Source organism: Myxocyprinus asiaticus, chromosome 21 (assembly GCF_019703515.2).
Source record: "Myxocyprinus asiaticus isolate MX2 ecotype Aquarium Trade chromosome 21, UBuf_Myxa_2, whole genome shotgun sequence".
Taxonomy (NCBI): domain Eukaryota; kingdom Metazoa; phylum Chordata; class Actinopteri; order Cypriniformes; family Catostomidae; genus Myxocyprinus; species Myxocyprinus asiaticus.
Window position 1 is genome coordinate 10,653,345 of NC_059364.1, and position 26,481 is coordinate 10,679,825.

The 26,481-nt window shown below is 38.0% G+C and overlaps 1 protein-coding gene across 1 annotated transcript in view; it reads left to right on the forward strand.

Moving 5' to 3' along the window:
• Positions 1–26,481, forward strand: part of LOC127412427 (lysosomal cobalamin transport escort protein LMBD1) — a 164,693-nt gene that overhangs the window by 62,239 nt on the left and 75,973 nt on the right. The window contains exons 4-7 of the mRNA XM_051648769.1: positions 4,296–4,393; positions 6,996–7,063; positions 13,678–13,766; positions 20,598–20,671. Coding sequence (XP_051504729.1) covers positions 4,296–4,393; positions 6,996–7,063; positions 13,678–13,766; positions 20,598–20,671 — 329 coding nt within the window. The remainder of the gene's footprint in view (positions 1–4,295; positions 4,394–6,995; positions 7,064–13,677; positions 13,767–20,597; positions 20,672–26,481) is intronic.

Consider the following 26,481-nt stretch of genomic DNA (forward strand, 5'->3'; position numbering starts at 1 on the left):
AGGGATAGTTCACCCAAAAATTTAAATGCTGTCATTATTTACTCACCCTCGTGTTGTTCTATACCTGTATAACTGTCTTTTATCCATGTCTAACATTCCACACTCTGTTATTTCGGTTGAAGAAGTACATCATCCGGGTACTCGTATTGCACATCTTTTCATTGCAGTTTCATTGTGAACATGCTACTCACACTACTTACACTACAAAATGGCATAAAATAGTGCAGAAGTATGTGATTTTGGACAAACCATATGGCTCTGTTATACAGCCTCTGGTCCCTAAATATGGCTGGGAGCCCTCTGTTACTGTAAGTATATGGGATTTTTTGCCTGTTTTATTGTCTGCTAGGTGTAAATCTGATCACTTAGAAAAGTAACAGCAAACCTCACCTCAACAAGCTGCACCATTTGAGGTGTCATTTATTTCTGTAGCACAAATGGTGCATGATGAGTAATGATTTGTTTTATTGATGAAGTAATTCATTTAAATGAGCTTTCTGTATATATGTGCCAAAGTTCTTAATATTAGGGATTTGTTCAAAGTATGAGCAATAGTAATTGTGACGCTTGCCTTAACAAGCACAGCTAGTTAGCTAAATAGAAACTCATGACAGATGCTCTCTATTATTTCTATTTGCACAAATTGATTCAGGGTGGCTTGGATTGGTTTACAGTTTGAAGGCATGTGATTTTCCTTGTGTGCACAAGCTGTGTTGTTTGTGTCAAAGGGATATGGGATAGACGGAACCCTTAGGAATGTTTACACTCATTATCAGTATACTCATAACCATGAGAAATGCTTTCATCATAAAACACTGAAAAAAATAACAAAATGAGTGACGATTCGACGCCACAAGGTAAATTGAGAGAGTGCAGAGTGTAACTCAATGAACAGCTTTGATCCACTGAAATAACGGGATATGACCGAATCCCTCACAATAATCCAGAAAAAGTGCGGCAATCAAAAAATTTACTTTTGAAAGCTTCCATACAGCTGGCAAAATCATCCCCCACTTGCCACAGGGCTTGTGAAACCGTTTTCCTCCCATTATTGTTGATTTTATAGTGTCGTGGCTGTTGTGTTTTCTCCTTGCCTGCTGTTAAAAGACATTTCTGTTTTGCCCAACAGAAACGCGCTCGGCCATCCTTTAGAAATATCTATCTTTGACTTCAGATCATTTATCAGTTGAGTGCACGTGCACAGATTTGACTGATGTGTGCAGAGCATGTTTACATGTTTACGGAAATTAGCTTTTTGTCCTACTTGTCCGCAGACACAATGATGGATCATTTTTTGGTTCTGTATTGTATTCGTAGAAGGTCACTGCAATCCATTCTGTGTGATGCCAGTATGGAAGACAGTCCGTGTTATATATATGTTTCCATTTAAAAATAAATGTTCAGTGAGTTGTGTGGTATGAAAGATTTTTGTCCTATACAGATACAGTTTCTTAATCCACTGCAAACAATGGGGTCCAAAAATCTGATACCACATTGAAAACCTGGAATTCAAAATCTAATTTAAACCTGGAGATAAACAAAAAATTTAAACCAAGAAATGTTATGATGTAAAAAGTGTATATGAAATATTTAATGTTCTGTGCTATTTCTAGGTCACTAATTGAATAAGAAAATTTGTGACTTTGACCATGTTAACTAATGAAAAAATATATACTGAATTAGATTTCAAAGCAAAATAGAAGCATTTTTATTAGTAGTCTCAGATATTTAAACCCCGCTGTACATGTAGATAAACATATCTATTTACAGTATGTTACCATTAACATTTTCCAGTCTAAAGTAGCATTGTGTTATTCAAAGCTTTTGTATCAACTGAGTAACCTACATGAGAAATGAAGTTGACAAGGGATCTGATTCACAGGGTCCGCTCTAGTGAAATAGGCCAAGCTGACCATTTTAATTCACTGCATGAAAGGAAAAGAGTGGAATCAGCTAAATCAATTTCTCTGCCTGTCACAGTTGGTTGCATAAACTGTTGCTGTAATATCAGTGATCTTTGCTCCTTTAACTTGATTATGCCAGCTCGTTTTCGCTTTGGGGCTTACGACTCATAATGTGGGACTTTGATGGGTTTCTATGAATCTTGTACGCCTACAGACACTGATTTGACACATGATTTGTGTTCATTACGAATCTCCTATAGCCTGTTCCATACTGTGTATTCGTCAATTAAAGTTTACATGTCATAGTCATGTCAGTAGTGAACAACAAACTACTGAATTCATGTTTGTTTAATGTTCTGTCTGGTCATTGTTGACAAGGAAAAATAAGGATAAGGTTTTCATTATATTAACCTGTAAAAATCTAGATTAAGATGCATGTAATCTTTATTCTATATCTACACAATCATATTGGTTTCTTTTGTATTTTTTGAAACACTTTTATACAGTTGTATTAAGTTTTGATTTAATTAATCTGACAACACTGAGTAAAAGTAGCAAAGTGAAGTATATTTTCCATACGCCTTAAAAGTGTACACATATTCATCTTTTTTAAAGATATGTTTTTAAATTAACTTCTTAACTTCTGTTGAAACCAGAATATTGTTATAACTTGAACCTGAAAGAACCTTACAATGTCATAAACAAATTAAATTTTTTAATTATCTGATATTTTAAGAGATTTACTTGCACAAGATTTATTTATTTATTTATTTATTTTCTTTCTTATGTAATAAACGTTTATAATACCTTGACATTTTTTTTACTTTGTCCAACAAAAATGTCACTGAGTTTAATTTAGAAATCAAAAGCATGCTCATAGATGAGGTATTTTCATGTCATTGTCTGTGTAAATTGCAATTTTAATGCTTTTATTGAAGAAATTAATCAGTCTGTACACAGATAATGAGCATCACGGAATTGGCATATAACATCTAAATTCATAATGCTGTTTTTTTTTTTCTGTATTTAATGTGGCTCTTGATCGTTGACAATGGAAAATAAGATTTCCATAAAAATAATCTGTAAAAGTCTAATTTAAATTACGTATGGAATGTTCTTAAAAATGTAATCTTTATTCTATATCTGCATACTTTGTTTTTGAAAAAACACTTTTGAAAAACTTTTGATTTTATGAATCTGAAAACACTGTTAAGTATACACCGATCAGCCACAACATTAAAACCACCTGCCCAATAGTGTGTAGGTCCCCCTTGTGCTGCCAAAACAGCGCCAACCACAACTGTACAGAGCGGTCATCTGAGTTACTGTAGACTTCGTCAGTTTGAACCAGTCTGGCCATTCTCTGTTGACATCTCTCATCATCAAGGCATTTCCATTCGCAGAACTGCTGCTTACTGGATGTTTTTTATTTTTGGCACCATTCGGAGTAAATTCTAGAGACTGTTGTGCATGAAAATCCCAGGAGATCAGCAGTTCACAGCAGCACAAATACTCAAACCAGCATGTCTGGCACCAACAGTCATGCCACGGTCCAAATCACGGAGATCAAAATTTTTCCCCATTCTGATGGTTGATGTGAACATTAACTGAAGCTCGTGATCCGTATCTGCATGATTTTATGCACTGCACTGCTGTCACATGATTGGCTGATTAGATATTCACACGGATGATTGTTGGTGCCAGACGGGCTGATTTGAGTAATTTTGTAACTGCTGATCTCCTGGGATTTTCACACACAACAGTCTCTAGAATTTACTCAGAATAGTGCCAAAAACAAAAAATATCCAGTGAGCGGCAGTTCTGCTGATGGAAACGTCTTGTTGATGAGAGAGGTCAACAGAGAATTGCCAGACAGGTTCGAGCTGACAAAGTCTACGGTAACTCAGATAACCACTCTGTACAATTGTGGTGAGAAGAATATCATCTCAGAATGCTATTCTGAGATGCGGGTTGGCGCTGCTTTGGCGGCACGAGGGGGACCTACACAATATTAGGCAGGTGGTTTTAATGTTGTGGCTGATCGGTGTAAATTCATAACATATTTTCACTTACACCTTGAATACATGTAACTATGTAACTTTATTTTCAAATATATGTTTTATATATATTTTTCATGCTAAAATTGACTTTATTCCCAATATTAACATTTCAAAATGAATTTTCACATAAAAATTTAAAGCATGCTCTACGTATAGGTGTTTTCATACTTTTAAAAAATAAATGAATCGGTCTGTACATACATAATGAGCATTACATCACTGACCCCCTAAAATCTACATGCATAATGCTGTTTTTTGCTCTATGTAATTTGGATCTTGATTGTTGAGTTTGTTCCAGGTGTATAACTGTCCCATCTTTTCTCTTTCACAGCTCTGTATTCCATCATTCTGTTCTGTGTTTTCCTCTGGATCCCCTTTGTGTATTTCTACTACGAGGAAAAAGATGAAGACAACAGCATCAAGTGCTCAGTAAACCTGCCACTCTTTCCTGTCTATCTATCTAGTATGCCAGTGCACCCTAAAACCGATTGCCTTTTCAACTTTAATATAGGGCAGGTACAACAAGAGCTGCAAAAACATTTTGTAGTAAAGAAATTGTGTGTTCTATACTAGTACACACTAAGCAGGGCTTGCTGTCTGCAGTTAGAAAGGTTCATATTAATCATATGAACAGAAATGCCCTTGAGGCATTGCTAAGTGATATTTGCCTGATTACAGTTATGTCAGTTCATTTATTACCCAGCGAGTTCAAACAGACTCCATCTGCAAGAGGTTTGACTGCAGCGAGGTGACAAAGTGACAAAAAGCACATCGTCCTCTCTATAATGCTGCTTATTGCAAATGTCAGATATTTGTCTCTAAGGATGCCACAGTGATGTGCAGATTACGTGCCAAAGATCTTCCTCCATTGCCTAGAATTTATTTAGATATTAAAAAGCAACTCTTCTTTCCAAACCTCTCTTTCATTCTCCTTCTTTGAAACCATCAGAAGATGCCTACAAAGGTAGTATTTAAAAGGAATAGTTCACCTTAAAATTAGAGCCTGACCGATATGGGATTTTTGAGACCGATACCGATTTTAGAGAGGGAAAATTCACCGTTTACCGATATGGTGACCGATATAGCTAATTTTTGAGCTGGAATGAAAACAGACCTTTTCTATGTGGATTGTGCACCAATTTTGCACCAATATGACTATGCAAAGGTACTCAGAAGGCTGCTTTCTTAAATATTTTTATCAAAGAATATTTGATATTATTATTATACATTGTCAACAAATTCTAGAAATAAACACTGAGAAAATAAAGAATAAATAAAAATACAATAAATAGCTTAATAAACATCAGTACTGTTAGTAAAAGTCAATTGCTGACCATTTTAAATAAAAATACAATAAATAGCTAAATAAAAATCAGTACTGTATGTTTAGTATAAGTCAATTGCCCACCATTAAAATAAAGAATAAATAAAATAAAATAAATAGCTTAATTAACATCCGTACTGTATGTTTAGTAAAAGTCAATTGCTGACCATTTAAATAAAGAATAAAAATACAACAAATAGCTAAATAAACATCAGTACTGTTTAGTATCAGTCAATGGCTGACCATTAAAATAAAGAATAAATTCAAATCACAATTTACACTCTACTAAATATTTGAGCATTGCACCATTAAATTTATGTAGGACGTAACCCTACGTATAAACTAAATATATACGGCAGCCTCGACCAGGAGTAACTGATGGAATAAAAAAGCAGACTGATATTTAATGACATCAATGAGCTCATGTTTTGGTTGACAGGCATCAGTCCTTTCGACATATTTGATGGTGTTGGCATTTACACTCATTTTCATTTACGAGAGAGAGAATTATTTTTTTTTTTACTTTTAAGCAGCTCTTCAGCATGAAACCGTTCTAACAGTGCAGTTTTTAGGGTGTGTCGCGTGGTGTCAAGTTTCAACACATTCAAAATATATATAGGATATTAAAATGAATAAATGTCTATTTTTCCAGCCTGTTGTAGTAGTATGTATCACCCTTCATTTATTTTAGATACAGTTCCTATATATTATTATTTATACAGGGCAAATATACTATTCATTAAATCTACTTTTATTAAGTATCCTATTTTAATGTCTGGAAAACCAGACTTCTAAATATTACATTTTGTAAATTCGGATGAAGGGGGTACCAAACTGAATCTTGAACAAAACATTTAGGTGAATACATGTTTACTCATTAGCTTCCACTCAGCTGACAACAATGACAGTAGCTAAGTGATTAGCTAGTTAGCTATAAGCTCGTTGTCACGGAGAGTAAAAGATGGACTTTATTTACTTTCCAGCATTGTGTCTCACCAACTAGGCAACAGCGAAGCATGAAATCAACACTCACCAGACACAATCCACCACCGCACTGTTGTCTGCTGAGCTGCAAAAAGATGCTCTGATGTTTACCTTTCAATCTGCTACATTACTGACTGCACTGACAAACTATAGCTGGCTAACAGCAAACAGATGTGATAAACATGAGTGACATGGTTGTCAGGGACAGGGATAACGTTATATTAGTTATATAAAAAATGACCCATCATTTTATTAACTTTACAGTATGTATTTCACAAACTAGTTAGCAATTTAATGAGAAGAGATCGCTCAAATCCACACTGTTTAACTCCGCCCTGTCTGCAGAACCACGTCAGCTCAGAGTCAGCTCTGTAAACATTGGAGTCGGAGAGCGCTCTGCTGGACAAACTATGCTATGACACCAATTCTAAAGTATTGTTTTCTGCATTATATGTTCTGAAAAAAAGTTTTCATATCGTCGCATATCGGTAAAATATACGCGATACCGATATATCGGTGAAAGGCTACTATCAGCCGATAATATCGGCCGACCGATATATCGGTCGGGCACTACTTAAAATTAAAATGTTGCCATAATTTACTCACTTTCATGTTGTTCCATATTACGCTCCAGTTCAAAGCCCCTTTGGCCTTCCCAAATGAAGCATGATGTTATTACAGACTGATGGTTTGATTAACATGTTTTTCATTCTCTCTTTACAGCAAGTGAAAAATGCGCTGAAGTATACCATAGGATTTGTGATTGTGTGTGCAGCGCTGCTTTTGATTGGGTAAGTGCGCAGCTCTTCTGAGTGTGTGGAGAGATCGATGTGGGAATTATTATATAATATTATCACCATCTTTAACCACCATCAGGTGGACAGCAGGTATAGGCAGTGGTAGAATGCTGAAGAAGAGAAAATTGTTGCACAGAAAAATGATAGTAACCTGGATTTGGTTGTTTTGTACTAAGAGTACCTGGTTGTAATTGGAACTTTTTGGAGAACAAGCTCTCTGTAGCTATAAACCTACAGTAGTTGCCATTATTAGTTCAAAAGAGTGATATCTCTTTAGATGGCACATCGATTGCTGATAATATGATTATTTTTTTATAATATAATTGATTATTTTATCACAAAAATTATTCTTTATGTTTATATTGTGTCTGTAAGCATTGACCCCAGATTTTGGCAACAAAATAAATTCAATAAATATTTATAAAGAGCTGAGCTAAAATTAGTTAAACACTTAAAGAAAAAAAAAATCTTATGTAGGACATCAAACATACTTTAAAGTCAACATGATTCAAAATTGACCCTGTTTACTTTCTTATTGCACATTCCTGGCCTTATTGTGTATGATACATGGAGACATATTGTTCCACATAAAATAAGTCTTCGTTAAGTTTTATCTAAATGTAATGACTTGCTCCGCCTTTGAAGCGATTGTCCTTTTTGTCACAAATTTATCTTACTTTTTCAACCCTTCCCATCCAGCCACCTTCCCATAAGTTCTGCTATGTAATGGTCCAATCTGGTCCTGATGGAAATACTCAACTGCTTTCCTACATTTTTGTCTTGTTGAATATCCTGTTTCACTCAGAAATACGTCAGATTAAGTACGTAAAATGAGTTGCAAACTGTTTTTCATGTTGACTTTAAACACAATAAATGGATAATATGCGCTTCATGGTCAATGCTGTCCAATTAAAAGTCTTGTGTGTGGTGCTTGAAACAGTTAACTCAAAAGGCAGAACTCAGATAACTTGGCATCTCTAAACCTTTTGTTGAGAATTCTCAAGAGTTTAGGGGCTGTTCACACAGAACGCACTTTTGCGTCCATTTGCTGTATTCTTTAATAGTTTTTCTACGTTAGCATGGGCTAAATGGATGTCTTTGAACATTATGCTGCATCTCACTCTATTTTTATTGTCTTGCACATGAGTGTGATGTTTTTTAAACGCTGTGTCAACTTAGAGTAAAATAATTAGCAAAAATCTCAGTTGATACCTGCATTCTGTTCCATTTGTTTGCAATGAGTCTGGCTTCTTTTAAACGCAAGAACGCATTCAGTCGGAACAGCCTCTAAGAGGTTCTTGTGCGTCATGTCTGACAACAATATGCTAAAAACCAACATGTGTTCTAAATGTGTACAAATATATGTTGTGGCTTTGTCCCATTTAACCTCAAGTTTATACTTTTGTTCTCCACTGTGCTTATGCAACATAAACATAATGGATTTTCTTAGCCACTGCAAGAATAACACGTCCTCTCACCAGGTCATATAATTTAATGTGCTCTCAACCATTAAATAGTGTTCCTGTGGGACATGATAGCTTCATCAGTGTAGTGGGAGGGATGCATGTCGCATAGACCCAGTAGGATGGGATACTGTCCTAGAATGGGTAGAGAGACATGCCGTCGACCAAATTTAAAAGTGGGGATGGCACTTCTGACAGAAGCAATTTGGTCTTCATTTTACCTTTTGAACCAGTGCACTGTTTTACCAGCGCCATTGGGTCCCGGGTTCCTGATGTGCGAGGACATGATGGCTTTTTTTTTTTTTTGAGCCAGAGACACAGAGCCCCCGTGTTTGTGATTGTTCATTTGGAGAGTGACTTCCCTAACGCATTTCCCTTTGTTTGCCTGGTTTGATTGGTCCGTGCTAAGGATGAAAATTGTAAATGGAGTCAGTAAATCAGTAGCTTTCACTCCGGGACATCTCTCAAGAGTTCTAAGTGCACTCTATCAATGCCACACTTGGTTTAAGCTCTAGAGTACACTTACTCACTTTCCTCAAAATAATAATGTGAACATATTGATATTACTGAACAGATCTCTCTTTTGAATGGTAGTTATTTTTAAGCAGTCAGGAGTAATGTGAGTTTAACCCCTTATACTCTGCTGCATTTTTGGGCTGCCGCCCGCAATTTTTCACACTCATATTTAAAAGCTCACCATTCACACATACTTTGGACAAATTGCAAAAAATGGGTCTCATTATTTAGAGAACCACCCAAATAATAATAGAAAAAGACTCCAATTATTCATAAATAATATTGTATGTGTTTATAATCTTATGATAAACAGAATTTTATTTTATTTTTTTTTAAACCCCAAAAACAATTTTTTGTTGTCCTAACTTTGTAAACATGTAATTCTGGCTCTGTTCACTCAACCTCACTTTGAAAAGTCTCATTTTATTCCATTAGGTGGCAGAAAGCACTAGACATTTTATTTTTCTCTATCACATTCCATCACAATATACAGATCTGTAATGTAGGTGGCGCTCTAATGCATTCTAATGCCCTCACAGATGTGCTCGTCCATAGACATTCAGTCTAATTTTCATTTCAAGCACCACTCTCATTGTTTCATTTAATATCTCTTGAACATTTTCTGATTATTTGTTTTGCATGCTTTTCCTTCTGGATGGCATATTTTGTTCTGGACATCTAAGATATAACATTGGATTATTTAGCCAAGCAAGCTCACAGACAAGTAAACAATAGCTCATTTTTAGAGAACTTCCTAAGTTAAAAGCAGATATAAAGTTTTAGCTATTTGGGGCTTACAGCAGCAAAATCTTTTGAACTGTGGTATTAGTGCAACACAATTAAATGTACAGTCACATTCCTGAGAGTGAGAGCTTTCATTTGATATATGACTTCTCCATTTATGTGCTATGTGAAGGACTTTTATTTTTATATAAATAATTCTACCTCATTACCTCTGGAGGGAGCTAATTTTCAATGTGAATGTTTTGAGGCCTTATTTTGTTATTTTAAGTAACATAAATGAAGATGTGGGGAAAAGTTCAGATTCTAAGCTTTCCAATGATACCTCATGGCAGTGGTGGCTCAGCGGTTAAGGCTCTGGGTTACTGACCAGCAGGTCGGGGGTTCAAGCTCCAGCACCACCAAGATGCCACTGTTGGGCCCTTGACCCTATCTGCTCCAGGGGTGCCGTATCATGGCTGACCCTGCGCTCTGAATGTGTGACAAAAAATAAAGGATGCTTCTTCTGCTGCTTCTTCATATGCCTAATATACTGTATGTATACAGAGACTTTAATATTTTAGTCGTAAACTTTTTTCGCAGTATAGCGCCTCCCTTTGGACCTGCCGAGGGGTCCATAGAGTTTAAGGGGTTAAAGCAAAACATTTTGAAATTAGTTAAATTCCTTCTGATTGATGAGCAGATGGGCAGATTTACATCTTTGGGGTTGTGCACAGCTCCGTTAAGCTCAAACCAGGCTTTAGTTGTGGAAAGGTCTTTGAATGCTTTTTGGAGCTTCTTCCTGCTGTGCCTTCATTTTCCAACATTATTTACAGACAACCTTAAACTATGACACATTCATACTCAACGCAGCTTTTCTTTTTTTTTTCTTTTTTTTTTCTCCCCTTTTTCTCCCCAATTTGGAATTCCCAATGTGCTCTAGGTCCTCGTGGTGGCGTAGTGACTTGCCTCAATCCGGGTGGCGGAGGGCGAATCTCAGTTGCCTCCACGTCTGAGACCGTCAATCCACGCATCTTATCACGTGGCTGGTTGAGCGTGTTACCGTGGAGACATAGTGCATGTGGAGGCTTCACGCTATTCTCCGTGGCATCCATGCACAACTCACCACGTGCCCCACCGAGAGCGAACCACATTATAGCGACCATGAGGAGGTTACCCCATGTGACTCTACCCTCCCTATAAACCGGGCCAATTTGGTTGCTTAGGAGACCTGGCTGGAGCAATGCAGCTTTTCTTATGAGACACAGCAATTGAATTCATTTAGATTATGCTAATGATGATGAATGATGTGGCTGCAATTGAAACAAAGCTGACCCTATTTGCGCAGCAACTTCATTGCTGTTGTTTCATTGTTGCCCTCTTGTCTTTTGAAGTTGCTCATCGGATGTTAACAACAGATATTTTTTTTTGTTCAATAGCAGGAAAAAAAAAATAAATAAAAAAATGTGTGATTCAAATTTTCCAAATCTGTATTTTAACGTCATCTGCCTCTTTTTTTTTTTTTTTTTTTTTTTTATTGACATGATTACAAATTAACCTGGTATAATATCAGTACCGTTATTGCTTAGGAATAAGCAGTGGCATGCTGATTTAAAATATATTTTATTTAAATGTAATATTGACCAATAGGTTAGGAGATTTCAGTCTTTCCCCATTCAAGTAAATAGGAGCTGCCTGGGTGAGGCATTACAAATATGGCCGTTGAATCACCTTACTAGCCTTTAAGGGGCTTGGTCAGGCAATTGTTTGGTGGAAGAGTCTTATATTATGTATAATTGCTAGACATACATATTATTGAGTTCATATGATAAAATTGAACCTAATGGTTAAAACATGGGATTTAATTTCTGGCCTGCCGTTGCCTGAGGTATCTGCTTATGTAACCTCACGCAGTGAATGATGTTCTCTTCATTGGAGATGACTGACTTTTGTAAGTTTTGCAGATATTTACTCAGAATATGAGCATACTGTATCCTCAATTGCCTTGAAAGCTTGCGGCGATACATCACATGCGCTGTGTACTCAGATCTTTACAGCGATAGTTCACAGTAAACGCACTCGTGCCGTCGGCCATGGACAACAAAAAACACACTCTTTTGATGTGAACAACTTTCTCTGACCTTTTAATGTGAACAAACAGTTCCACATAAACTGAATCGCAAATAAGGACAACTATTCATTTTTTAAATAGTTCCCCTTAAATAAAAATTATGTCATTGTTTAATCACTGTGTCGTTCTAACCCATATGACTTTCTTTCTCATGCAAAACACAAAAGGAAATATTTAAATTAATATCATGGGCCGTCTTTTCAATACAACTGCAAAGGATTGTGACTCACTTTAAAGCTTAAAAAAGGGACCTAAAAGTATCATAAAGTAGTCCATGCGACTCTTCTTAAGGCATACGATGAAATTTAAGTCATTTCTCAGTGAAAATCTTGATGTCCGTTGCTGAGAGACGCTTGTTCACAGTGGCACGCATTTACACAAGAACAACGCAAACAGGGCCTGGATAGCTCAGCGAGTAAAGACGCTGACTACCACCCCTGGAGTTCATGTGTTTGAATCCCATGGTGTGCTGAGTGACTCCAGCCAGGTCTCCTAAGCAACCAGATTGGCCCGGTTGCTAGGGAGGGTATAGTCACATGGGGTAATCTCCTCGTGGTTGCTATTATGTGGTTCGCTCACGGCGGGGCGCGTGGTGAGTTGTGCGTGGATGCCGCGGTGGATGGCGTGAAGCCTCAACATGTGCTATGTCTCTGTGGTAACGCGCTCAACAAGCCTTGTGATAAGATGCATGGGCTGACGGTCTCAGACGTGGAGGCAACTGAGATTCATCCTCCGCCACCCAGGTTAAGGCGAGTCACTACGCCACCACGAGGACTTGGAGTGCATTGGGAATTGGGCAATCCAAATTGAAAAAAAATAAACAAATAAAAAAGAACAACGTAAACAAAGCAAGTTCTGTGAATATCATCCTTTTTCATTTGTTTTAATCAATGAATAAATATTCCTTATACAACAAATTTCGCTATACATTAAATAGCTCTAAATGCTTTAGCAGAATATGGTCACTTTTAAATATACGTTTCTTAATATTTCTGTGTGGTTTTCTTTATGAAATATGTATTTTACTGACATGCTGAATTGAGAGGAATTGAATTAGCATTGTTTGTATGTGCTTCCACAGAAACTGATCAATTAAAAAAATAACATATATTAATACTTACTTTAGTCAAGTCATTTTTAATTGTACACACATAATGTTAAAGCAGCTTTACAGAAAATTATACAGTAAATTGTTTTTGCTGAAATGTCTTAAAGTCCTCATAGTGCAGTTTAAATGAATTATGCTGTTGAAAATCATGCCTTAATAAATTATTGTCTTTAGATCCCCAGTGAGCAAGCCAAAAGTGACTGTGGCAGCAAGGAACACAAAACTCCATAAGATGCTAAAATATGGAGAAAATAACAATACGAGAAACCAGACTCAGCTGGGGGAGCCAGTTCCCCTCTGGCTTTACAGCATGAATATAATACCAATATTAGTTATTTGTGTGTAGACAAGTCTTGTTTTATATGAGTAAACTGAGTAGATGTTGGTGGGCAATGTTTAAAACTAAAGGATTTTGTATGAACTGTAAGATAAATGTTTAAGGGTCTTTGAAGTCCATCCCTAATTTTAAAATGTATTCATGTATTTGCTTTGTAAATGTTACATATTATTCCCTCATGCCAGGTCATTTAATTGTACGATTAACTGAAAAATATGTGTTCATTAGAAGTTTTTTATGAGTGTCATAAGAAGAAATTGTTTAAATCTAATTATATGGATGTACAGTATAAATGGTGACATTAACATTGGTATGCATGAACCTCTGTTTCAGGACGTTTGTGCCCTTGGCATCTCCCTCCAACCAGAACTCCACTCAGTGGAAGAAGGTGCAGTATCTGTTCGAGGAGCTGGGCAGCAGCCGTAAGTACCATGATGGCCTTTTTTTGTTTTGTTTTTTCTGATTTTTTCCCTTTTTTCACCCAATTTGGAATGCCCAATCCCCAGTGCGCTTTTAAGTCCTCGTGGTCGCGTAGTGATTCACCTCAATCCGGGTGGCGGAGGATGAATCCCAGTTGCCTCCGCATCTGAGACCATCAACCCCGCGCATCTTATCACGTGGCTTGTTGAGCGCATTGCCACGGAGACATAACGCGCGTGGAGACTTCACACCACCCACCGCGGCACAACTCGCCACGTGCCCCACCGAGAACTAACCACATTATAGCGACCACGAGGAGGTTACCCCATGTGAATCTACCCTCCCTAGCAACCGGGCCAATTTGGTTGCTTAGAAGACCTGCCTGGAGTCACTCAGCACGCCCTGGGATTCGAACTAGCAAACTAGCGAACTCCAGGGGTGGTAGCCAGTGCCATGATGGCCTTTTTAAATAAAATTGTAGCTCAGTTTTACTGACACTTGCAACGAGATGCCACAAAGAGGTTTATTGAAGCATACCAGGGCCACAACACTGAAGCGACAGGTGCTTTATAGAGAGCGACGAATGCTGCAGAGCTGCTAGCAAAGGTGATGTGAGGTGTTGGCAGCACTGACATTTAGTCCCGTCAATGTCAACAGACCTCATTGTGCTGCCTAAATTTGCTGTCTGAAAAAAGAAAGGCCTGGCTGATTTTGACATGTCAATCATGCTTTCCACCTCAAGAAAGAGTGGCAGACTCATGTTTGCACCCATATTTATATTTGTGGCTCTGTAAGGCAGTTAACATCCAGCTCTTTTTAGCATTCTGCTTTCATGCAGACTTCAGGCTTCCCGAGGCAATCACTCTGACGGAGACAAGGTCTGTATAACAGTATTTGTTAGGGTTGTTAAATGGATAGTTCAGTCAGAAATTATTATTATTTATTTATTTTTATTTCTTTCATATTTTTCTCCCCCTTATGTTGTTCCAAACTCATTAATTTCTTTCTTTAGTGGGACACAAAAGGAAATGTTGATGACAGAATGTTAGCCTCAGTCACCGTTCACTTTCATTGTATGGACAAAAAATGCAATGAAAGTCAGTGGTGAACATTTCCTTTTCTGTTCCACGGAAAAAAAATAAGTCATAGTGGTTTGGAACCACATGAGGGTGAGTAAATGACAGAATTGCACTTTTCGGGTGAACTGTCCATTATAATGATTCATTGATTGTCTTTGATTTGCTGTTTATAATTTAATCAATGAAGAATCGTAATTAAACCAAAGAAAGATTTAAAGCATCTATGATGCTGAGGATCTTATTTCAACATAAGATACATCATGACTATCCAATCTGAATAATTTTTTGACTGATTACATTATGGCATAAAGTTTTCATGCTTCATAACTTATGAAAACGGAAATTATTTGTAATTTTTGTGTTGGTCAAGCCAGTAGTTATTTATGATGAATATATATATAATTACATATATTTATAAATCCATCCATCCATCAATATTTATACATTAACTTTAACAATTGTTTATCAGGGAAATCTCTTTTCTTTGAAACCCTAAAAACTACAATCCAAGTAGTTGTGTCTGAACATTTTTGTGTAAGTGTTCTCTAGAGCCTTTCCATCCTTTTCATATTCTGAAGGCTCATTTGAAGGTCACATAAGACACATTTCTCCTTTTCTACTCGTACAAACCAATTTTTGTGCCACAGTATTTTTTGCATCGAGAAGGCAAGTGTGAGTTTCCAACATTATGGTGTTCTTTTGGAGAAGTTTCTTGGTTAGGCAGGGTTGTGACTTTTGCTTCACCCTCCCTTGAAGACCCTAAAGCTGGCAGGAATGGAGCAATCAAAGAACCCAACCTAATCCAATAATAGCCGAAGTAAGTCTGCCACTCTTTCAGACTGAGCCTGATTCCTCTGAGGGGGTCTTAGAGCTGTCATTGCCCCTTCTCCAGCAGGCCCGGCCTAATAAATAGAAATCAAGCAAAAATCCTTTGCGGGTGAAAAAAACAGAAAAAGGCCCAGCAGAAGTAGGCTTGCTTGTCACAATCTGCAGCAGAGTTTGAGGCTGATGGGTCGAGTGCCTCATTGTCTTCAGTTGATGGTAGTGGCACCCTGCTCCTCATGGCCATTCTATGGGTAAAATTCATAACCTGAGCTTGTGTGCTAGATAAGAGACCATGGCTGTTGAGTTAAAAAAACAGCTAGGCAGAGCTCAATGGAATTAAAAAAAATACAGAGATCTCAAAATGTGTTTTTAAGTTTTTAAGATGCGATCACACTACACTTCGCGCTTTATTCACTTCCATTCAAACACACTTGAATGCAGGAGCCCGGAAGCGCGAGCTCAGTCGGAGATATTGCCCATTCTGCTGTGCACAAAAGTTCCAGTTTTGTGAAGTCTGACCTGCAAATTCGAGTGACGAGAAGACTTGTGACCAATAGAAGATTGAAATGTCACACATTGACCTTTTGGGTCAATACAAAGAATACATAGTTCAACGTTGCATGTTTTTATTGTTGCAGGCAAGTGAGTATATGGTATTCTGTAACATTTTAAATACAATATTATTTGTTATTTGTGATTTCTTAAAACCAGAAGTCCTCGAGTGTGACATCATATCCTGGAGCTTCATTGAGCTGGAGCTAGTCTGATGTACTGTAGTGCTATAGATATACACTATATTGCCAAAAGTATTCGCTCACCCATCCAAATAATTGAATTCAGGTGTTCCAATCACTTCCATGGCCACAGGTGTATAAAATGAAGCACCTAGGCATGCAGACTGCTTCTACAAACATTTGTGAAAGAATGGGCCGCTCTCAGGAGCTCAGTGAATTCCAGCGTGGTACTGTGATAGGATGCCACCTGTGCAACAAGTCCAGTCGTGAAATTTCCTCGCTACTAAATATTCCACAGTCAACTGTCAGTGGTATTATAACAAAGTGGAAGCGATTGGGAATGACAGCAACTCAGCCACGAAGTGGTAGGCCACGTAAAATGACAGAGTGGGGTCAGCGGATGCTGAGGCGCATAGTGCGCAGAGGTCGCCAACTTTCTGCAGAGTCAATTGCTACAGACCTCCAAAGTTCATGTGGCCTTCAGGTTTGCTCAAGAACAGTGCATAGAGAGCTTCATGGAATGGGTTTCCATGGCCGAGCAGCTGCATCCAAGCCATACATCACCAAGTGCAATGCAAAGCGTCGGATGCAGTGGTGTAAAGCACGCCGCCACTGGACTCTAGAGCAGTGGAGATGCGTTCTCTGGAGTGACGAATCACGCTTCTCCATCTGGCAATCTGATGGACGAGTCTGGGTTTGGCGGTTGCCAGGAGAACGGTACTTGTCTGACTGCATTGTGCCAACTGTGAAGTTTGGTGGAGGAGGGATTATGGTGTGGGGTTGTTTTTCAGGAGCTGGGCTTGGCCCCTTAGTTCCAGTGAAAGGAACTCTGAATGCTTCAGCATACCAAGAGATTTTGGACAATTCCATGCTCCCAACTTTGTGGGAACAGTTTGGGGATGGCCCCTTCCTGTTCCAACATGACTGCACACCAATGCACAAAGCAAGGTCCATAAAGACATGGATGAGCAAGTTTGGTGTGGAAGAACTTGACTGGCCTGCACAGAGTCCTGACCTCAACCCGATAGAGCACCTTTGGGATGAATTAGAGTGAAGACTGCGAGCCAGGCCTTCTCGTCCAACATCAGTGTCTGACCTCACAAATGCGCTTCTGGAAGAATGGTCAAAAATTCCCATAAACACACTCCTAAACCTTGTGGAAAGCCTTCCCAGAATAGTTGAAGCTGTTATAGCTGCAAAGGGTGGGCTGACGTCATATTAAACCCTATGGATTAAGAATGGGATGTCACTTAAGTTCATATGCGTCTAAAGGCAGGTGAGCAAATACTTTTGGCAATATAGTGTATTAAGCTAAAGAATGCTATGGAGTGTTTGACGGATAGGAAGACGTTAGATCTGTTTTGAGGAAAAAGTCAGTTCATTTTGAAATCAAGCGGGAATTTAGCGGATTGGATTTCTAAATGCACACCTGGACCTTTTCATTGGTCAAGAGATGGCTGCTGTGTCAGATTCTGCAGCAGCTAAAGTTTTTTTTTTTACATTTTTCGTGTGTGTGTTGCGTTTTCCTTTACATCTTTGTGACACACTATTTCCATTGACATCAATGAATTTACGTAGTTCTTTGACGTGGAGTAAACTCTAGTGTGCAGGTGCCCTACCAGTGACATTGTTGGCCACATTTTGCCCATCACTTTTGTTCTATAGTTTTTCCTGAAATTGGTTGAAAGGTGTCGTCGTCTTTTTCTGAAATCCAAAATCCAGCAAGCAAGTTTGCCTTAGCGTGCTGGTCTCTTTCTCCACGAGAATGTCATAGCAAGCTCGTGTTGTGAATAGTACAGCTAAGAGCTTTTTAATAAACACTTCTCAGTGGCAGCAGTCTGCTACGCGCACGTAAGCCTGAGGTGCTCCATGCTTGCTGAGATAAGGACCTCCACTCTCTCCGCATGCTGAGGAATCAGGCGCTACAGGAGCTGTGGAGCTGCCACAGATAATACACAATATATTCTCTGCCCAATCCCCTGAAAGTCTTTCGGGGAAGCGAGGGAAAAATGCAGGTCCCCCTTCATTGTGAGGAGTTCATAAATAGAGCTGCTTTCAATGCCGAACCCAAACGCCATTGTCTTCAGCATCACGCCTTCGCCACTTAACAATGCAGGAAAATCACAAAGGGAAACACCTATTCGGATGTAAATGCTTATTTCAGCAATCACACATCAAAGCGGCTCTTCTTTTTATACTCTTCTTCCCTTTGCTACATTAGGAAGCAGTAGTGTAATCATTTTCATTTCGTCTCCTCAGATTTAGTGTCTTGGGGCTTTTTGTGTATGGAACATGGTGGGTGGTGCCGCTAACAGTTTTCAGACTTCATGTGGTTCAACAAAATGAAAAGTAGTTTTTTGAGTGATGTAAAAAATTTCCTGAGGAAAATAAACAGAGAACAGTAGGTTGCATTGAATTGAGGTAGGCCGCAGGCATAAGGGGGCTTTCTGGGCACAGGGCTTGCCGGTATGCTATGCTCTGCTCCATTGGGCTGTAGCTTAGAACCAAAGGAAAGAGGAATCATGCAAGTTGTGTGTGTGTATTCCACTCTCTTTCTCCCTTTGACAGGTGGGATCGTAACAGGGAGTGTGGTGGCGGTCACTTCCCATAAATCTGCCTCAGCTGGCCTTCTATCTGACAGCTGGCATTTTGCCCTCCCCTCTTTTCACTTGTTTTTTTTATTCCTTCCTTTCTCTCTTTTTCTTTCTTTCTTTCCTTCTTTCTTTCTCTCTTTGCCATACTACTCTGTATTTTGAGGACCACTGACTCCCAAAATGCACCACTTGGGATGTCAAAAAGCACTTTGGTACCAAGTCGGTACTGAAATAAAAATAACTCAACAAGCAAGTACTCTGGTGGGACTATATGGTGCAGTGATGATATCAAATAGTAATACCATGGTACTTTGATATATAACATGGTACTGAAATTCCATGTACAATGGCATTTACATGGTACTCCAAGGTACTTCCAAGAATACCATGATACCATCATTGTACATGTCTAAAAAATGTTTTATTACCATGGTTAATATTACTTGGTTAGGATTTTAATGGCCATAACTGCTGTAGGTGATGATCGCTTAATAAACGCATGTTGGATTGTCCTCTGTTTGGGACAGTCACTATTTTTTTTAACATTTTTTTGTAATATAATAATTGATGTAGTTTTATTTAACATTATGATTACTGGATTTATTTTATGCTTACTTGAATACTTCACACTGCTGTGAAATCTTTGAAAAACTTCAAGCAATGTTCGTATCTTTATTCTATTGTTTTTTTATTATTATTATTTATTTATTTTATTCTGTTCTTTTGTTGAATACTGATTGTTTACTTGTATAATTACTTGAAAATGTTTTATGTTCAGGCCTAATTCATTGATAAATACTTTGTTAATCTATGCCAAATCAACCAAATTTTTTTTCTAAAGAAAGATTAACATAAATGTTGATGAAAGCCAAAATTTTAAATGCCACAGATCAATATTTACTGAGTAACCCATTATTTTGTAGAGGGAGGTAAAAAAAAATGTACCTATGATTTTGGAACAAAACTACAGGGAAAACAAGTGCCATGATTGCACAGAGATAGGCAAATCAGTTGAGTTCAGCATCCCTTATTGTTCAAGAAATCTGCTTGAATGCCGGTATGCCAGTGGCGTGAGCCTCTAATGCTGGTATGCCAGTGGTGCTAGTCCAAAAAGGGTCCAAAAAATGTGTGTTATTTTTCCAAAGTTTGAGTTGCTATAACTCCATAAGGACTGAAGATGTCTTAATATCCTTTTAGTTTCTGGTTCAGAACAAACTTTTCCTTTCTGTATCTTCAATTTTAAGGTATCAAGAGTTTGAAATTTCACCCCACATTTCATTAAAAAGTATACATGATGTCAGTCCACAAATCCGGAATACGAAAGCCATTCACTTTTAATGAAGAACATTACTGAACATCCTCATATTTGATGTCATTGTGACTATAGAAATTAAGAGGGCAAAAGCTGAACTTTCAGCTGTAACTATGTCACAGTAAGAGTTGAGAGAAATGATAGAGGGAAAGGAGAGGAGATGAGATGTATTTTGACATTTCCCTGGGGGCAAGAACTGTTCTGAATATCTGGCGAATGACCAAAACTTAACAGAGCTCTGCATTTGGCCCATGTCATAAATAAATTTCCCCTCTGTCTTTCTTTGCAGATGGCCTGGCCGCCCTGTCGTTCTCCATCAGCACGCTCACCTTGATTGGCATGCTGGCAGTGATCACATACACGGTGAGTGGCCAACAGAGAATTGATAATGGTGGGTGGTTACTTGTGCCCCATTGATTTGCATGCACTCACAGGGGTGGTACGAAGAGACTGCTCAGCACTGTCGCAGAAAAGGGCTTCTAGGTAAAGCAGGAATGTTTCTATCCAGCCTCAGTCCATCAATGTTGCTGACCTAAGCACATTTTAAATCTGTTTGTCTCTTTAAAGGTGAAGTGTGTGATTTCTTTACCACCAACTGAAATCATAAAAATAATGACTGTAAATGACTGCTATTCCTGAACATTTCCCCCATTTGGTATTTGCCAACAAAACTTGTAGTCCTGACCCAAAGTCACGTCACTGGTTGAGACAGAATGCACAAACAAACAGAGCAATAGCCACATAGTCACAGTGTTTAGACTTTTTGGGGGACTCAGGGCATAAAAGTCTTATTTATAGTTGTTTCTGTTTATTTAGTTGGGATAGGAGAATGTATTTTAACATTGAAAAGTTGCCCGCATCAGCTTTAAGAAAGCCTTGTTTAATTGGACTGGTTTAGGGTCATATTCACCAGATACTGATCACACATGTTTCTTGGTGACATATGGAAACTAAATGCAGTCCTACAGATAATCAACAAGTAAATAGGCTAAACAACTACAATTGTTGTTGTACTATAATATATATTTTTGCTAAAACTATCACAATCCCCACAATCCAACCGAAACATAATAACAGAAACATTGCTCACAGCAGGCTTAAGAGTCTGACAGTAACTAAAGCTAGGTCTGGAGTCATGGCTAGTAGAAACTGATAAATGCATTTTAGCTGTTTCTCTCTTCCATTGAACACAAAAGAATATGTTAGGCAGAATGAAAGCCTCAGTTACTATTCATTGAATGGAAATAGGATGCAATGCAAGTGAATGTTGACTGAGTCTATCATTTCCTGAGTTCCTTGGAAGAAAGTCATATGGGTTTGCAGCAACATGAGGGTAAGTAAATGTTGACAGAATTTTAATTTCTGGATGAACTATTACTTTAAAGAACTTTAACGGAACTTAAAAGCTGAAGTATGTAATTTCTGCGACACTAGCGCCACCTAACGGAATTGCAAAAATAATAGTTTTCAAAACAGCTTTCTGAATATGCCTCTCATCTGCAGTTGTTCAAACAGTCAGATAGTCCCAACTCACACCATTGGTTGAGTAATGTTGTTGGGGCGGGTCTAAGCGGGTCGCTTAGAACAAACAGGAATTTTTATCGCCCCACAGAGACAGTTTTCGAGAAAATTAACCTATGAATGGCTTACTTATAGTTGTCTCTGCATATTAAGCTGGGATAGAAGTATTTTAACACTCAAAAAGTTAAATACTTCAGCTTTAATCATTCTGGTGAAATGGTTGTTGTTAGGTAACTTTGATAGTGGAGTCCAGGTTGTCTTCACACATGGGTCTCTTGTATGACAGAAAACTGCCTGTATGGAAACCATCTTTGATTTTAGTCATTCTGAATGATGAAGTGGCCCCTCAATGTAAGACATGTTTTGTGATTCTTGCATTTTGGCCTGCAGTCGCTCAAAATGACACGCTGTCATTTCTTACCGATGTGTGTTGACGTGTGCCTGAGACGGCATGATGTATATGCCCTGTTATCTTGCTCCTATTTATATATCTGAGCTTCAAGACCATTAATAAATGCCCTTATTCTGATTTCTTCAACATACTGTAGCTGTATTATTAAGATAAGATAAATTGGTTGTACTGTGAAACGCTTGTTAATGTCATCCATTTTTCATTGCCACTAACATGGGTAACCAGGCTATGAACATCTCTTATGCCCTTTTATCAGGCATTGGAGAAAGAGAACGAGGTAGAAAACCTTGCAGGTTGAAAAAATAACTAAAACTAATAGGCCGCAGGCGAACCTTTGGACAAATTACCTTTTTGTTAAATACTGTAAAGAATGGTACTGAGAATCCTGTAGCGATCTTGGTGAGTAAGAATTTTAATCATACATAACTGGTTCTTTCAAGGTGTTGTGCAGAGCTGTAGAGCACAAGACAGTCTGAGGATGGTAATGCACTCCTCTCTGACCTCCTGTTGTCAGAAGCTTGAAGATAGCTTGCGGGGAAAGAGAGACTATTAGCGTGCTTTTGATATTCTCAGTTGTGGTTCGAAGACTTTGAGGCAATCAAAGATTCCTTGGCAGAAACCATGACATCCCTGGGTTTCCTCGCTTTTTCTTGCTTTTCTTTATTCACTTTCTGTGTTATTGTCTGCTTTCCTCCCTTAAGGCCGATTCATGCTCTATGGGGCAGATTCACTAAACAGTTGCACCACTTTTGTGCATGGTATTTCAGCACAAATACCTGCGTCTTATTCACTAACCACCCGCAATCACGTTTAGCGGGCGCAATCAGTGCTGAAATTGCGCTGTCTTCAATATGTAAAATAAGTTATTGTCACTCCTTTCTGTGCAAACACACCTCCTTTCTATGTAAATAGGCTTATTAAAGATTGCACTTCATTCACAAAACTCTGTGCAATATGCCCTGCGCAATTTACATCGCGCTATTACTGCCAAAATGAAAGTAGGTGGCAAAAATTATTTTGTTTAAAAAAGATGTTTGTGAACCTGGCATATATACAGATGTTCGCATTGTCGTCATGCGCACATTCTGCATGTTTAAGAGATGATCCAGGTGTCTGTATCAAAGTGATGCTGTTCAGTCCTGGCAAGGTGGGTCAAATACGATTGTCTGTGGCATCCTCAGCTATATTGTGCTCAGAAACCGACCGCAAGATCAGAATCTGCATAGTTTGTTTAATGAATCGGGTGCTAAACATGCGCAGTTAGCGCATGCAAAAAACGGCGCTTTTAGCAGGCGCAATTCATTCTTAGTGAATCTGCCCCAAAACTAAAATGTAATGTAATTTTTATTTTTTTTTAATTGATGACTTGGACCAAATAATAAAGAAAAGCAGCCAATAAGTGCCCAACATAGATGGGAACTCCTTCAATACTGTTAAAAAAGCATCCCAGGGTGATACCTCAAGAAGTTGGTTGAGAAAATGTCAAGAGTACATGTCTGCAAATTCTAGGCAAAGGGTGACTACTTTGAAGATGCTAAAATATAACATAGTTTTGATTTACTTTGGATTTTGTTTAGTCACAACATAATTCCCATAGTTCCATTTATGTTATTCCATAGTTTTGATGACTTTACCGTTATTCTAAAATGTGAATTTTTTTTTTAATACGGAATGAGTAAGTGTTTCAAAACTTTTGACCGGTAGTGTATGTATAGTATGTGTCACATACCACCTGGGGACACTCTGCGTACCACAGTTTGAGAACCACTGGCTTAGAGAAATTTTACATTTTAAAGTTACATCCTGTCTACACTGGATGCACCCGTTGATGCAACACAATGGCTTGAGGCTGTGTGATGGCTTGATATGTATTTTAAGGTTGTTGGCAGGTTTTTCCAGGCATATTGGAGAACTTGCTACAGTTGTATATAGGCTCAATTGCTTCTGTCTCTTCACATAATCTTAGACTGACTTAATGATGTTGAGATCTGTGCTCTGTGGAAACCATACCATCTGTTACCGTTCTCCTTTTTCTACTTCTATTCTATTCTATTGGCAAACGAAAAAAAAAAAAAACATATATATATATATATATATATATATATATATATACATATATATTTCCTGTTGACACAAGCAGAAGACATAAAATAACCATCTTAAGACAAATGTTTTAGTGAAACATCTAATGTGCCTAAGACTTTTGCATAATACTGTAGTTGCAAATAAAGATGTAATCATGTGGGGTTTTGTCGCATTTTCACGTGTAACTATATAAAACATAAACATAATATAAAAAAGGAGATGCTCCTGATTAGAACAAGCCCAAATATAATGTGGCATAATGCATAGATCTTTAAAAAATCTTGGAGAAATTTCAAAGCTACCTTTGATATATTTTTAACTATCCTGGAGGACGGTCTCTGGTTGCAAAGCTGACCAATCACAGAAGTATGAATTGCCTTAAGTCAACAACAGCCCTGCTAATAGAAAATAACCCCTCCCCCATCAATCTAACCATCTTCCTCAAGTTAGGTTAGGGGCGATAGGTGATTTATCATACAGGGCTATGGGTTATTATTATGCATGATTAACCTAATGGAATCTAAGTGATGGGCATCTTATGCGGTAGTGGTGTTGTCCAGGAGTGGGCAGGTTAATTTATTACTGCACTTTGAGCCAAGGTAGCCACTTGCTCTTAATTCAAACAACTGGCCGAGATGTAAACTCGTAATAACAACACCACGGCCGGCTGCGCTTAAACTACAAACTCTAAAGCAAGCAGTTCTAACCTCTTTTTGTTTTTGGCTGAACACCACACTTTTCTGAGCTACTGGGAAATTAATATTCAACCAAAGTGCACACAAACAGGAGCCCCTAGCTTGTTAATAAGCCTCTGAAGTGCCATATGGTCAAGGTAGGCGAAGCTAACTTACCTGTCCAATGCTTGGATGGCCAGCTCATAAAAACAATTATGCTGGGAGTTTTAGCCTTGCTTTGTGAAGTGCAACTGTTCTTATGCATGCAGTTCCAAAAGTTGTTTGTTTGGTTGATTAGTTCAAGCTGTTTTGGTGCGAAACACTTATTCAGGAAAACGCAGGATTTCTCCTTCTAGATAAACATTTTTGTTGCTTGAACAGAAGAAAGCAGATAAAAACACTTCGAAACAACAATCATTTTCGTCTCCTGAATGATGCCTTTTACTCTCTTTTTTTTTCATTCTCAGAACTCTGAATTCAAGCATTTGTGCATTACTTTTAAAGTTTCTGCAAGAGAATTTAAATTATGGCTACTACTAGCATACATCATATACTGTATAGTACATGTAAAATTCATGTGCTCTTTACTACTTTATTTTAAACTTTCACATTTCACCTTGAACTCATCATGACCTCATACGTGTTTATTGATTGATGGGTTCTCTGTGTGACACGTGTATAGGCTTCTTGATGCTTCTTTGTCCTGTTTGAAGATGCCATTTCTAGAAGCCTTTATCACCCTCAGCGTTATGAGGTGCAAAAGTGTGCTGTACGCTTCATCGAGCCCCGTTTTGCTCATTGCAGTTCCTGACCTCCCAAGTCTGAGCCAGTTACTGTGCTTCAGTAGTTTGGACATTGTGGACTGTCTCGGTTTCTGGGCTTTGAGACTCAGTGTGGTGATTTAAAAGTCTAGCTGGCATCCTGACTTTCAGCCCTGGAGGGTTCCTCTGCCTCCTAAATCTGCTGCCCAAAAATGCTGATTCCCAGGGAGATGGTGACCACATTAATTTCCACTGATTTAATCACAGTGCTGCAGAAATTGCCTGCGAGAAGGCCTCTACCTCCCACTGCATCAGAGGGGACACTTCACAACAAATCCCACAATATATATATATATATATATATATATATATATATATAATATATAATATATATATATATATATATATATATATATATATATATATATATATATATATATATATATATATATATATAATATATATATATATACATTTACATTTACATTTATGCATTTGGCAGACGCTTTTATCCAAAGCGACTTACAGTGCACTTATTACAGGGACAATCCCCCTGGAGCAACCTGGAGTTAAGTGCCTTGCTCAAGGACACAATGGTGGTGGCTGTGGGGATTGAACCAGCAACCTTCTGATTATATATATATTATACTGTTTAGCACAGCTGGAATGCTCTTTTTTTTTTTTTTTTTTTTTTTTGGTAAGTGATGTGTAATGTAAGTG